At 39.8% G+C, this 11,754-nt stretch overlaps 2 protein-coding genes across 6 annotated transcripts; one reads left to right on the forward strand and one right to left on the reverse strand.

Moving 5' to 3' along the window:
• Positions 1 to 990: 990 nt before the first annotated feature.
• LOC131432174 (nicotinamide/nicotinic acid mononucleotide adenylyltransferase 3) lies at positions 991 to 9,853 on the forward strand. 4 transcript variants are annotated; one of them, XM_058598290.1, is made up of 6 exons: positions 991 to 1,206; positions 1,266 to 1,489; positions 1,552 to 1,824; positions 1,883 to 2,037; positions 2,205 to 2,924; positions 9,293 to 9,853. In XM_058598290.1, the coding sequence occupies exons 1-5, from the start codon at positions 1,122 to 1,124 to the stop codon at positions 2,893 to 2,895; spliced, it is 1,428 nt and encodes a 475-aa protein (XP_058454273.1). In that variant the 5' UTR covers positions 991 to 1,121; the 3' UTR covers positions 2,896 to 2,924; positions 9,293 to 9,853. The 4 variants fall into 4 exon arrangements, with proteins under 4 accessions (XP_058454273.1, XP_058454274.1, XP_058454277.1 ...); XM_058598291.1 differs by having other exon boundaries at positions 2,205 to 2,553; XM_058598294.1 differs by lacking the exon at positions 2,205 to 2,924.
• Positions 9,854 to 10,112: 259 nt separating this feature from the next.
• On the reverse strand, positions 10,113 to 11,552 carry LOC131432177 (beta-1,4-galactosyltransferase 7). 2 transcript variants are annotated; one of them, XM_058598296.1, is made up of 4 exons: positions 11,467 to 11,552; positions 11,210 to 11,406; positions 10,566 to 11,145; positions 10,113 to 10,496 (listed from the first exon to the last, which is right to left on the reverse strand). In XM_058598296.1, the coding sequence occupies exons 2-4, from the start codon at positions 11,301 to 11,303 to the stop codon at positions 10,235 to 10,237; spliced, it is 936 nt and encodes a 311-aa protein (XP_058454279.1). In that variant the 5' UTR covers positions 11,304 to 11,406; positions 11,467 to 11,552; the 3' UTR covers positions 10,113 to 10,234. The 2 variants fall into 2 exon arrangements, with proteins under 2 accessions (XP_058454279.1, XP_058454278.1); XM_058598295.1 differs by lacking the exon at positions 11,467 to 11,552 and having other exon boundaries at positions 11,210 to 11,459.
• Between the last annotated feature and the right edge of the window lie 202 nt (positions 11,553 to 11,754).

An 11,754-nucleotide genomic window follows, 5' to 3' on the forward strand; every position in this document is an offset into this window, starting at 1 on the left:
TCGTGTCGTCGGATCAGTAGTGATCTTTATTGGGTAAGATCCCAACCGAAGTATTAAATTAAAATGAAATTATTTCAAACAATAAAGAAAAATTCTTTGTACATTCGTACTGATGACTCGGCAATGTACGATTTTTTTCTGGACGCTTTTGCCGAGCTAACTCTAATATTTTTTGCTGACTATTTCGGCAATAACTGACAGTTACGAAATTTGGGATTGCCTTTTTGTAATTATACGTTTTTTCCGAGACGATTACCGAGCACACGGCGGAGCAAATCTCAGCATTTTTTTACACTCCGCTTTGTTCCGGAACGATAACAAAGTTCTCTTGCCTATCACAGAAATTTTCCAACTACAACGATTGAAACACTACTCACACGATTTCCACAGGTGTGGAAATCTATTCATATGTCGTTGTAATCATATGTGAAATGAACACAAATAAAACAAAGATAAACTAGTGATTTTAAACAACAGCAAGACAAAAATTTTGCGTTATGTGCATAGATAACAGGTAAAAATTTCAAATATCCTCAAGCAAAGTTGAAAAATCTGTTAACTTGATAAGAAATCTGTGGACTCAAGTGATCTATAAAGCATAGAACCCGAAATTGGTTTAGCGAACAGAAAAAACCACGACGATTTTAAAGGTTGGTAAATTTTAACGAATGTCTGCGAAAATCTTGATTTTCGTATGTCTGCAACAAAAACACGTCTGCAGCTTATTTGAGAAATTGCATCTCTGGTGATGTGCGCCACGCTACTCGTGAAAAAAAATAAAAAAAACAGCTCATAGGCGATCATCACTATTATAAGCTTCGAATTATGCGAGAAATCGTTTTGGTATTTTAAACAGACGAAATTTTGTTTGTGTATTACACAATTATATCATGGAATCGGTTTAGTGTGTATCCAAGTAACGTTAATGTGGATGTCTTCACCCTGTTCATTAACATCGTGTGCTGTTTCATTCTGTCAAATCACATAAAATTTTTGTATATTGATGTTATTTTGTTGTGAGTAAAATTTGTTTGAAAAAGTAACTAGCGATTTTGCATTCAACTATCAAGTTGTCTCGTAACTTTTCATTGTTTTTCGAAAGAATAAAACAACTGGGACAGATGAGGATGACATCTTCATCAAAAATAATGCTGATAGCATGTGGTTCATTCAGTCCCCCGACTCCAATGCATTTTCGAATGTTTGGTAAGTGTTATGTTTTTTATTGCAATTAGTCACATTCACTCACATTCAGTGATCAACAGAAATTGCCCGAGATCATTTCCACCAACTGGGCATGGGTCAGGTTGTGGGTGGCATTGTTTCTCCTGTGCATGATTCATATGGAAAAAAAGGCCTTGTATCGGCTACTCACCGTTGCACAATGATCAAACTCTCTTTACAATCGTCCGAATGGATTCGTCTGTCGGAGTGGGAAACGCAACAAGAAGAATGGACTAGAACACGACTAACACTGCAGTACCATCAGGTTTGGCTTAATATATCTTTTCTAATCTTTCAAAATTAATTTAACATTCAAATAATTTATAGAATTACATAAATTCTTACATGAAAGATTCAAACAGCATCAATGAGCAGCAGATTCCATCCTGGGTACCTGCCGAATTGCAAAAAAACAATGGTCACATTCAACTGAAATTGCTGTGCGGGGCTGATTTGCTAGAATCGTTTTCAACCCCCGGTTTATGGAAGGATGAGGATATCGAAGCGATTGTTGGCCAACATGGAATCGTGGTTATCTCACGTGCTGGTTCCAATCCGGAGCAGTTCATTTTCAATTCTGATATACTCAGCAGATACAGGGTAAAACGTTTTGCGACATTTGTTAATTACTCGAGCAGTGAAATGTTGTTACTTTCAGAGAAATATTACTATTGTAACAAATTGGGTAACGAATGATGTTAGCTCTACTCTCGTTCGACGTCTTCTGAGTCGGAGTATGTCAGTCAAGTACTTACTAGATGATTACGTGATGGATTACATCAAGCGGCAGGGATTATATGGTTGTACTGACAGGTTTGTTGCTTTTTCTAGTTTAACCACATAGCTTAAACTGACATTTTGCATTGGACACATGCAGAAAACCATTATCTAAGAATTGTGATGATGTTCTAACTTATCAAATTTAACATTTGAATCCGCATGTCTGTACATTCATATGTGTGTATTTGGATCACATTTAGTAAGTACATTTTATCTGCTAACACTGGAGGTGAAAAGATGAGCATATCACCTGTCTCTCCGGATAAGGATAACGACCTTTACGTTGAATGTCAAAATGAACTGAACTCGGTGAATACTTTGGAATCGATGGATGAAACAGATTTTCCACGCACGACCCTTAATCGAGTTTTCTGTTGTGGAACAGAGAACAATGCGAAAAACACCTCTTCCAAAAATATGCGAGGTTCCTTATCGCATCCTGGGGGTGCAGTACGAGCAGTTCAAACGACGGCAACGACTGTTTCAACATCATCAATTGCATCCGATTCTGGGATTGATAGTATTTCGCATCACACAGTAGACGACAAGGTGGGTGACCAAAACAGTACAATAAAAAACAGTCTTGATACCACAGTAAGTAACACAGTTGCACTTACTTCACCTATTAAACACACAACATGCCAAAGCACACAGTCAAAAAATCGCGCTAATACTGACTTTAAGCTAGACAACATTGAGATTAGTACCACAACCAGCACTACGGAAATCCCGCTAGATGGATCTACGGATGCAACACCGGCGGCCACTGGTGATTCCCCACTGAAATCTGCTGGACGCGTTAGTCCCTCGAAAAGCTACGATGATATGATTAAGTTCGTGTTTACAGAGCACGGCATAAAAGTTATCAGCGATCGTGAATATGTAGTTTGAATTGCAGTGGCCCCTACCGTCAGATTAGAGTAGGTGTAAAAGCACGTTTTCTTTATGTTGTAGTAAGAACAATTAACTAGCATGAATGGTAGATGGTAGCATAGTTTAATGTAGAAGTTTATTTTTTAGATATGAAAGGCATGTAATTTATTTGTAATTGTTTTTAAAACTTTAAATTATGGCGAAATAATCTGAGCATGAGTATGAGTTGTATGAATTTGATGGAAGACTAGAAAGACTCCTACTGTTTTCGTTTTGCGAAGCGTAAAATTATTTAATAAAATTTGATAATCGATCTATATCGAATAACGAGGATTAGACACTGTTTCACCTAACCCTTCCTTAGGTGAGCCCGGGTTGGTGGTTCAATGCATACCGCGCTGATCTCACAAGCCAATTGTCATATTTTCGAGCCCCGACCTGGAAGGATTAAGAGTGTGTCAGTAGGACCGTAGTACTAGCCATGCAATGATTCTGTACGCTTAAGAATCGACAGCGAAGTCTGTTGAAACAGAAAGGCCAAATTCCACAAAAGGAAAGTAATACCAAGACTTTGCTAACCCTTCCTTCTAAGGGCCTCGCCCGGCAGTATCGGGCCTAGAGGAAGCTGCCGGACTGCCGAACTTACAACAAATCTGCCGAGCCGCAACATGACCATTAAAGTTCAATCAGTTCTTAAAAGAATGAAAAAGTGAAACTAAATTTGAACTTGCTGATCTTCTCCTGGAATTCCTGGAACTGACTTCTTCTAACTCATGTCTGCTCACAGTCTGCTAGTTGCAACATCCCATTTGAGTTATGATTTCAATCTAATATGTTACACTGCTGACAACTCGAAGAAATTTAACTTACATTCGGATTCACTGGAAATAACACCATCCATAACTTTGGTTAAATTCCAACAAATTAAATACTTCCTGTTCATATGTGTACGGTTATTTCCTCTATCTTTCTACCCTGAAAAAGCTATGTCAATTTGTCGTGGTTTTATGTCATGGCCACATTGTGTGCTGTTACACTGGAGCTCGTTCTAGCGTAAAGTTCGGTAATAAATTATGCCGAGAGCTTTGTCGAACGGTTCATTTCTTGCCTATAATTTTAACAGCTAGTGAAATTTTGAAACATAAATAATGGAAGAAATTCCGTTAGCTTTCAATCATGAGCTTTGCTTTGTAGTGAAGTCCCAAGTAGTTAGGAAACCTAACAACCACATCGGGAACCAACATTAAAATTTTATCAACCGTTGAAATCACAAGTATACATTGAAAATAGCCGCACGAAAATTCAAATTTACGATTTACTACTTCTCTTTGAGGAAATACGTTGATTTACTTTAAAGATTTCATGACGATTCATGCTGAGTGACTTGGAAATGAGACGTATTCTGAATATTGTATGGCTTAAAGTAAATTTAATTTTGATCACATTTTCAAATACTGTGTTTCACTATATAACCCTTTTTTAAATTCAATTAACAAAACAGACTATTACTATTTTTTTCGGATTTTCAACACTTCGAAACACATTGGACTCACTGTAACTTTTCAAATGTCAAATAAAATTAAAATAAAAAAACAAAACGAGCATCGCCGCTAAGGAACGAAAGTTTTTTTTCTGAGCAAAAGTTTAAGTGTATAACACTACTCTATTTTCCCAAATTAAAGTTACAAGAATGGTGAATTTGAACAAAATAAGCTGGATGAACATCGTTTGACAACTATCAGTGGTTTGTTTACATGTTAATTCTGCATTATTCTATTCTGTTCCATGTCGATATCGGTCTTACCCTCAGTGGGTTGGCGTTCTTACCCGCACTGGTGTAGGCATTTGTATCAGTGTTGGGAAAATTATGATCAGAAAAAAAGTTCACTTCATTATCACTCGTGAAAAAATCAGTTCAAGAGATTATAAAAAAAAAACTCAGTGATTGAAAAAATCACTTCCGAGACGAAAATTGATGACGAATTTTTACCCACAGAAATATCGCCAAAAGAATATCGAAGGAGAGAAAAATATCCGATTATATTTCCACTATGCTTCGATGAATTTCTACTACGCTTTTGTTAGTGGAAATCGGTTGCGCCGACAAGGAGAAAAGTGAATTAGTTCCATTTTGGAATTTTTAACCCTATTTCCAGTACTTCCGACACCGGATTCTTACCTTACCTTACCTAACAGCTATGGGCCTGGGGTGTCCTTTGCTGTAATAAGCATACGTCTCCACATAACTCGGTCCATACTGCTCGTCGCCAGCCACTCAAGGCACGGATGCTTCTGAGATCTCCCTCCACTTGATCGATCCACCTTGCTCGCTGCGCTCCTCTTCTTGTACCAGTCGGATTAGATTCAAGAACCATTTTCACTGGGCTGTCGTCCGACATCCTTATGACATGCCCAGCTCATCGTAGACGTCCGATTTTAGCTGTCCGTACGATGGGTGGTTCTCCTAGCAGCTGTTGCAATTCGTGATTCATACGCCGTCTCCACGTTCCGTCTTCCATCTGCACTCCGTCATAGATGGTCCTCGGTACCTTTCTTTCGAAAACACCGAGGGCGCGTTGGTCCTCTACCAACATAGTACAGGTCTCGTGGCCATAGAGAACAACCGGTCTAATGAGCGTTTTGTAGATGGTCAATTTCGTGCGGTGGCGTACTTTTCTCGATCGAAGGGTTTTTCTGAGTCCAAAGTACGCACGATTTCCTACCAAAATACGTCTATGAATTTCTCTACTGGTGTCATTATCGGCGGTCACCAGTGAGCCCAAATACACGAACTCGTCAACCACCTCGATATCGTCACCGTCTATCAATATTCGTGGTGCGAGGCGTAGTGTTTCTTCTCTAGAGCCTCTTCCTCTCATGTATTTTGTTTTCGACGCATTTATGGCCAGTCCGATACGCCTAGCTTACAGTCCAATCGCGTCAGTTTATCCGGGAAACCGTATTCGTGCATGATCTGCCATAGCTGTTCTCGATCGATTGTGTCGTATGCCGCTTTGAAGTCAATGAATAGGTGATGCGTGGGTACGTTGTATTCACGACACTTCTTGAGTACTTGTCTTATCGCGAATATGTGATCCGTAGTGGCGCGGGCTCCAGTAAATCCCGCTTGGTACGGCCCTACGAATTCCTCAGCTATTGGTGATAGACGACGGCAAAGAATTTGGGAGAGTACCTTGTAGGCGGCGTTCAGAAATGTGATTGCGCGGTAATTGCAACAGTCTAGCTTATCGCCCTTTTTGTAGACGGGACATACAACTCCATTCATCCATTCCTGCGGTAGAATCTCCTCCTCCCAAATCCTAGAAATCATCCAGTGCAGCGCTCTAGCCAGTGCCTCTCCTCCATGTTTGAGCAGCTCGCATAGTACTGCTTCCACCTGTCGATCACCTCACGTTCGTTCGTGAGAAGGTTACCACTGGTATCTCTGCACATTTCGGCCTGTGGCGTGAAGCCTCTACGTGAGCGCTTCACCTTCTCATAGAATTTCCGTGTATCATTTGCGCGGTACAGCTGTTCCATCGCTTCGCGATCTTGGTCTTCCTGGTGGCGCTTTTTCTTCCGGAAAACGTGTTCTGTCTGTTCCGCGCCTGTCTGTATCGTTCCTCGTTCGCTCTAGTGCGGTGTTGCAGTATCCTCGCCCTTGCTGCATTCTTCTCTTCGAACAACTGCTGGCATTCGCCGTCAAACCAGTCATTTCCTCGATTCGATTACCTCCTTGCCTTCCGGCCTACCTGAGCATTCATGTCGCCGATGACGAGTTTTACATCCCGCCGTGGACAGCTGTCGTAGGTTCGTTCCAGCTGCGCGTAGAATGCTTCCTTCTCGTCATCGGGTCTCGTCTCATGTGGGCAGTGCACGTTTATGATGCTGTAATTGAAGAAACGGCCCTTGATCTTCAATACGCACATTCTATCACTGTATGGCTGCCATCCAATCACGCGCTGGGCATCTTGCCCAACACTACAAATCCCGTTCCTAGAACGTTTGTTGTGCCACAGCTCTGGTAGAAGGTAGCCGCTCTATGCCCACTTTTCCACACCTTCTGTCCCGTCCAACAAAGTTCCTGCAGTGCTACGACATCGAAGCCGCGGATTTGAAGCTCATCATGCAGCATTCGGTCGTATCCTGGGAAGCCAAGCGATTTGCAGTTCCATGTGCCAAGCTTGCAATCGTAGTCCTTAGTTCGTCGCGTAGGTCTTTGCCGATTATTCCGAGTCGTATTTCTTTCTTGATTGTTCGTAACTTCCTTTTTCCGGGCGGCTTGTTAGGCCTGCACCGACCTCCTGTCTCGCCGGAGGGCCATCGTGTCAGCACTGTTTAGAGTCCCACACTGACACAAGGACGGTAATCAGCCGCTCCTAACATGGAGAACAGCCACTGTTTCGAGCCGCCCCAACATGGGGAACAGACGCTCGGGTAAAACGAATTCATCTTATTTAAATTTGTCTTTGTCATTTCGGTCCGTTGAAGCTATAGATTATTTAAATTAGAAACCAATCTTAAGCACTCAAGATTCAACCTAGGCCCGCTTGTGCGAAATTCCGGCAGCCGGCAGAAGCCTGGCGAAATTCTGGATTCTGTATGTCAAATTTGTATTACCGTTTACGTTCGATGGATTACATTCTAGCGTTTCGCATATGATCAAACACAAGAATTGGAGTGATTTAAATGATTAGCATTTATTTGAAGAAGTTTGCTGATATTTGAATTTTTTGTGACAAACGAGTCGCGTTAGAATTTATTCAAGTATCCGTTCGTCGTATGGTCGATACGAACGTTAACAAGAGTGAGGGTGATCGACTTCAACTCGTTTTATAACGCTTTGTGTGATGTTTGCTGTCTACCCGTTAGACTGTTTCGACCCGACTCGGTCCGATTATCGAACTGATTGAGCACGATATTGGACCACCATCGGAAAACTCTGAACCATTTCCATCAACCGCGTCAACCTGAAAATGCTTTACACTTACATTATGTATCGCTAGAGCAAAAGAGCGAAGAGAAATCAAAGATTAGCATTATTGAGCCGACGTCTTCTCGAAAGGGTCTCAAAAATTCATTTTTGAAATGAAAAAATTATAGCATGTAGAATTTTAAGACATTTGCGATAGTTAGTTGTTGATTTAAAAAAATACCAGAATATGATACAGATCAAAAGCAATAAATTTGTACATAGTGACTGGGTTTTCATTGTAAAACGCTGTTTCACCAAGTCATACGGGATTTGATGCATTCAGGAACAGTTGTACTGAATGAAATATACAACTACATATCTATGTTTCAATTTGATTAATTCAACATCATCAACCAGAATAAGGTTCAAGCAAAAACTAATACTGTGCGAAACAGCTTAGCATAAACAGAGATGTCTATCTCCTCTGTGTGACGAAGAACAAGCAAAATTTCTCCCCTCGCACTGACAACTTCAACGAGAGCTCTTCTCTTTCACATTTATACACCACTGTTGTGTAAAGTGTGCACGCATCATGAGTGCGTTTGTTTATTTCCTTTTACCTCTTCCACTGAATCGCACCAAAGTGCTAGAGCATTAGCTAATAAATTCTCTGAGGTGGATGAAGATACTTTCACAGAAGTGTACACGCCGGTGAGCACTCTGCTGAATGGTTTGCGTAGAAGAAGCGTGGATACGCAAAATCAGCAAAATAAAACAATTCATCGTAAAATTTTCGGTTTTCCTAGCAAATTTTTCATAGCAAGGCCAGATCTACTCTCTATTAATTGAAGTTCACAGAAGTGTTCGCTCACCATCACGCGCCAGTGGTCACTTGGATGTATTTAGACGAGAGCGCGTGTGAGCGATTCATGCGAAGAGAATGTGTTTCACTCGCGCCAGCTGCTTTAACCACAAGCACACACTCAAATGCTGTCTATTCGATACTGAGAAGAAGTGCGCTTTCCTCTTTGTGCGGTGCTTCGTTTTTTGCATCCTCGGTGTGGCAAAAATCTGACTCTGGTGAAATGCCATCTCTGAGCATAAACTCTGCAAAACTGGAACTGGATTACAAACTACGCTAGTGCAGTCAGCGAAGCGATACTTCTTAAGCCTTGTCTCAGGTTGTCACGCATTGGTAGGCTGTAGGGACATGTGCTCTAGTGTATTTACTTTGTTTCTAACCTAATTCTAATTTAACTTGACTTATTGCGAATATGTCCCTAATCACAATCAATGTCCAAGAGCGATCTTGGTTAGATACTAATTCACCGCATGTTCCGATGCCTAGTTTGGATGGTCACATTTAAATAAGTATAGCAAACCTAGCTTCCTAAGTCACATTGTAAATTTGTGCTCATTCGAATATGCATGACTTAGGTTATTCAATTGAATGTTATTCTGTTAACTAAAAGCTTGTTTTTTTTCTCAATACCTGTTTAGGTCATCTGCAAGAAGTTGAAACTTTCGGCCGTGCATGTTTGAGTGGATGCTGAACAAGGATCACAGAAGGCAATAGCGAGGATGTCATTCAAAAGTCAATAAATCAATGGAGAATACACAATTAATGAACCGAATTGATGACTAAAAATTGTGGTAGATCTTCAATTGGTTAGTTTTTTGCAGGATTACACTAGATTTTAGTTTTTATCACGATAGTTAAAACAATGATACTAGTCATTAACTTTCGATTACGAGTCTGATGCTGTTTCGAGAAAAAAAACCTTTCTATTTTGTAGTGTTGCGTCACGTACGAAACTTTCAAAACGATTGAATATTTCCAAATAGTAATTGGAGTCGTTAAAGCAATTGGCAAAGGAACGTGTCAATGTTTCAAAAGTCGTTCTACACCCTCTCTGTGGTGATGAAGGTCGAAACTGTTGAATTGATACTCACCTTGAAATAAAATCAAATACTTAATTCAAATCTTCATACGCTAAAGGTTAATCGGCGCACAATTGAGCGGCAAGCTTTGGAAATATAGAATGTTTAGTAGATTAGCAATTAATTGTTTCTGACTTCATTTGAACAATCCGTAATCCTAGTAGATGAACAACTCTCTCTTTCTAAACAGTTGCGGGCCATAGAGGGCAACAATCGATGTATCGACATGAGGAAGCTGCTAAGTCTGCCAGTCATTCGAAACATAATGTATATAATGGAAGAAGTTGTAGGTTTGAAGCATGCGGTTGGAAATACCTTTTTTAACAGTTGCGATAAATTAAGTTAGACGAAACGAAAGAAAAAAAATAGACGAAATTCGTACATCCGGTTAAAATTTGTGTTTGGCATTTTATATTTAATTTTCGAGAATGAAACGGCGTGAATAGAAAATAACTCGGATATGGCAACGATAATAATTTCACCGAACTGAAAACAAAATCACTACAGTTTCTTTTTACTCTCCGTTTGTGATTTAGACACAATTTTACTGTCACACTCACACCAAGGCGTTTGTGTTTTATCACATTGCAAATTTATGTTCAGTACAGTCAGTGGGACTTGGTTGATAGTGAGTTCATAGCGTCGTTCTATGCTGTAAAGAAGAGTATTGAGACCAGTCTCGCGATCCCTTCGTCGCGTCACTTCTCGCTGTTCGTAACATTTGACAGTGTCTCTTCTTCTATGTAAACGATCGTGGACATGCCTGTAAGCCACATAAGAATTGTAAAATAATGTGTGAAAAATATAAGAATTATATTAAATCGTTACGCACAAGAAAGTATTTTCCGGTCCTGTAGAGATATTTCTTGGCCTGTACACCTCTAGACCAGCATCCTTTATACGCACGTAAAATTCATCGTCTTCCAGACCCCAGCCCCAATATCGATTGGACATTCCGTTCAGTAATTCAAACTGATCTACTCTTAATAGTAAAATTCCACCGATGAACGTTGCATAATGGTACTTTGGATGATACTCTGGTCCAGATATATGCAGAGGTCCATCGACAGGATACTCATATTTAAGATTATCGTTCATTGGCAACAAATCGACATCATGCATTGCAATATAATCGTAATGATCTTTGACCTGCAGGAATCCGGCATTAATAAGTGAGGCTCGGTTAAACCGGTAACGATCGTTCTGATTCAAAACAAAAATGTGGAACGGAATCTGTTGACGCGTCAAAAAATTTGATATATGCGGTGCAAATTTAAGAAGTTCATCGAACCGATCTCGGAATGGTACCAAAACAGCCAGTTTAGGTTTATCCGATGTCGAAGATTCCTGAAAACTTTTGTGAAGTATTTCATGTTTGCTATCGCTTATGAGTTCCTCGCATTTACAAATATCTGTACCGAGAAAGGAAGAATATATATAGAGAACAAATTACATCTGTGAAGAATATTGGCATACCAGTAGAAAGTGGAAGGCTGGAGATCATTACCGTTACTGCAATTGCTGTTAGCACGATAATACTAACAAAGCGGAGGTATACCGTTTTCAGCATAATCAAATAAGCATAACTCCAAAAAAGAATATCAGGATCATCCGGCAAACGACCAGTTTGGCTAAAACTGTCGAATAATTTTGTTCACCATTATCACACGTAGCTTTAAATATAATAAACATTAAATTTCTTTTAACTTTTAGTTGTACTTTATTAATCATACATCATTTCATAAAATTTAATATTTTAGTTTAAAAATAAGCATATTTACTCCTGCCGTTCTATGCAATGACGTTTCACATAGGGATGTCGGAATGTCGATTGACTCATCGAGCAATCGATTAATAACCAAGACAATCGATTAATATTTAATCGATTAGTTTGGAACATATACACTGGAGTCTTTTTGTATACGAGTTTACGTACCGCATAACTCTGAAAATTCGCATAAAAAACCGCATAACTCTGAAACATCGAAAAACAACCGCATAACTCTGAAACTTCGCATAAA

This window comes from Malaya genurostris, chromosome 2, assembly GCF_030247185.1.
Source record: "Malaya genurostris strain Urasoe2022 chromosome 2, Malgen_1.1, whole genome shotgun sequence".
Taxonomy (NCBI): domain Eukaryota; kingdom Metazoa; phylum Arthropoda; class Insecta; order Diptera; family Culicidae; genus Malaya; species Malaya genurostris.

Excerpts from the sequence above, each read along its gene's own strand:
- LOC131432174 (XM_058598290.1), top strand. The coding sequence starts at position 1,122 with ATGAGGATGACATCTTCATCAAAAATAATGCTGATAGCATGTGGTTCA. Across the intron at positions 1,207-1,265 it reads AATGCATTTTCGAATGTTTG|AAATTGCCCGAGATCATTTC; the intron begins GTAAGTGTTATG and ends AGTGATCAACAG. Across the intron at positions 1,825-1,882 it reads ATATACTCAGCAGATACAGG|AGAAATATTACTATTGTAAC; the intron begins GTAAAACGTTTT and ends TGTTACTTTCAG.
- LOC131432177 (XM_058598296.1), bottom strand. The coding sequence starts at position 11,303 with ATGCTGAAAACGGTATACCTCCGCTTTGTTAGTATTATCGTGCTAACA. Across the intron at positions 11,146-11,209 it reads CAGCCTTCCACTTTCTACTG|ATATTTGTAAATGCGAGGAA; the intron begins GTATGCCAATAT and ends TTCTCGGTACAG. Across the intron at positions 10,497-10,565 it reads GGACCGGAAAATACTTTCTT|GCATGTCCACGATCGTTTAC; the intron begins GTGCGTAACGAT and ends TGTGGCTTACAG.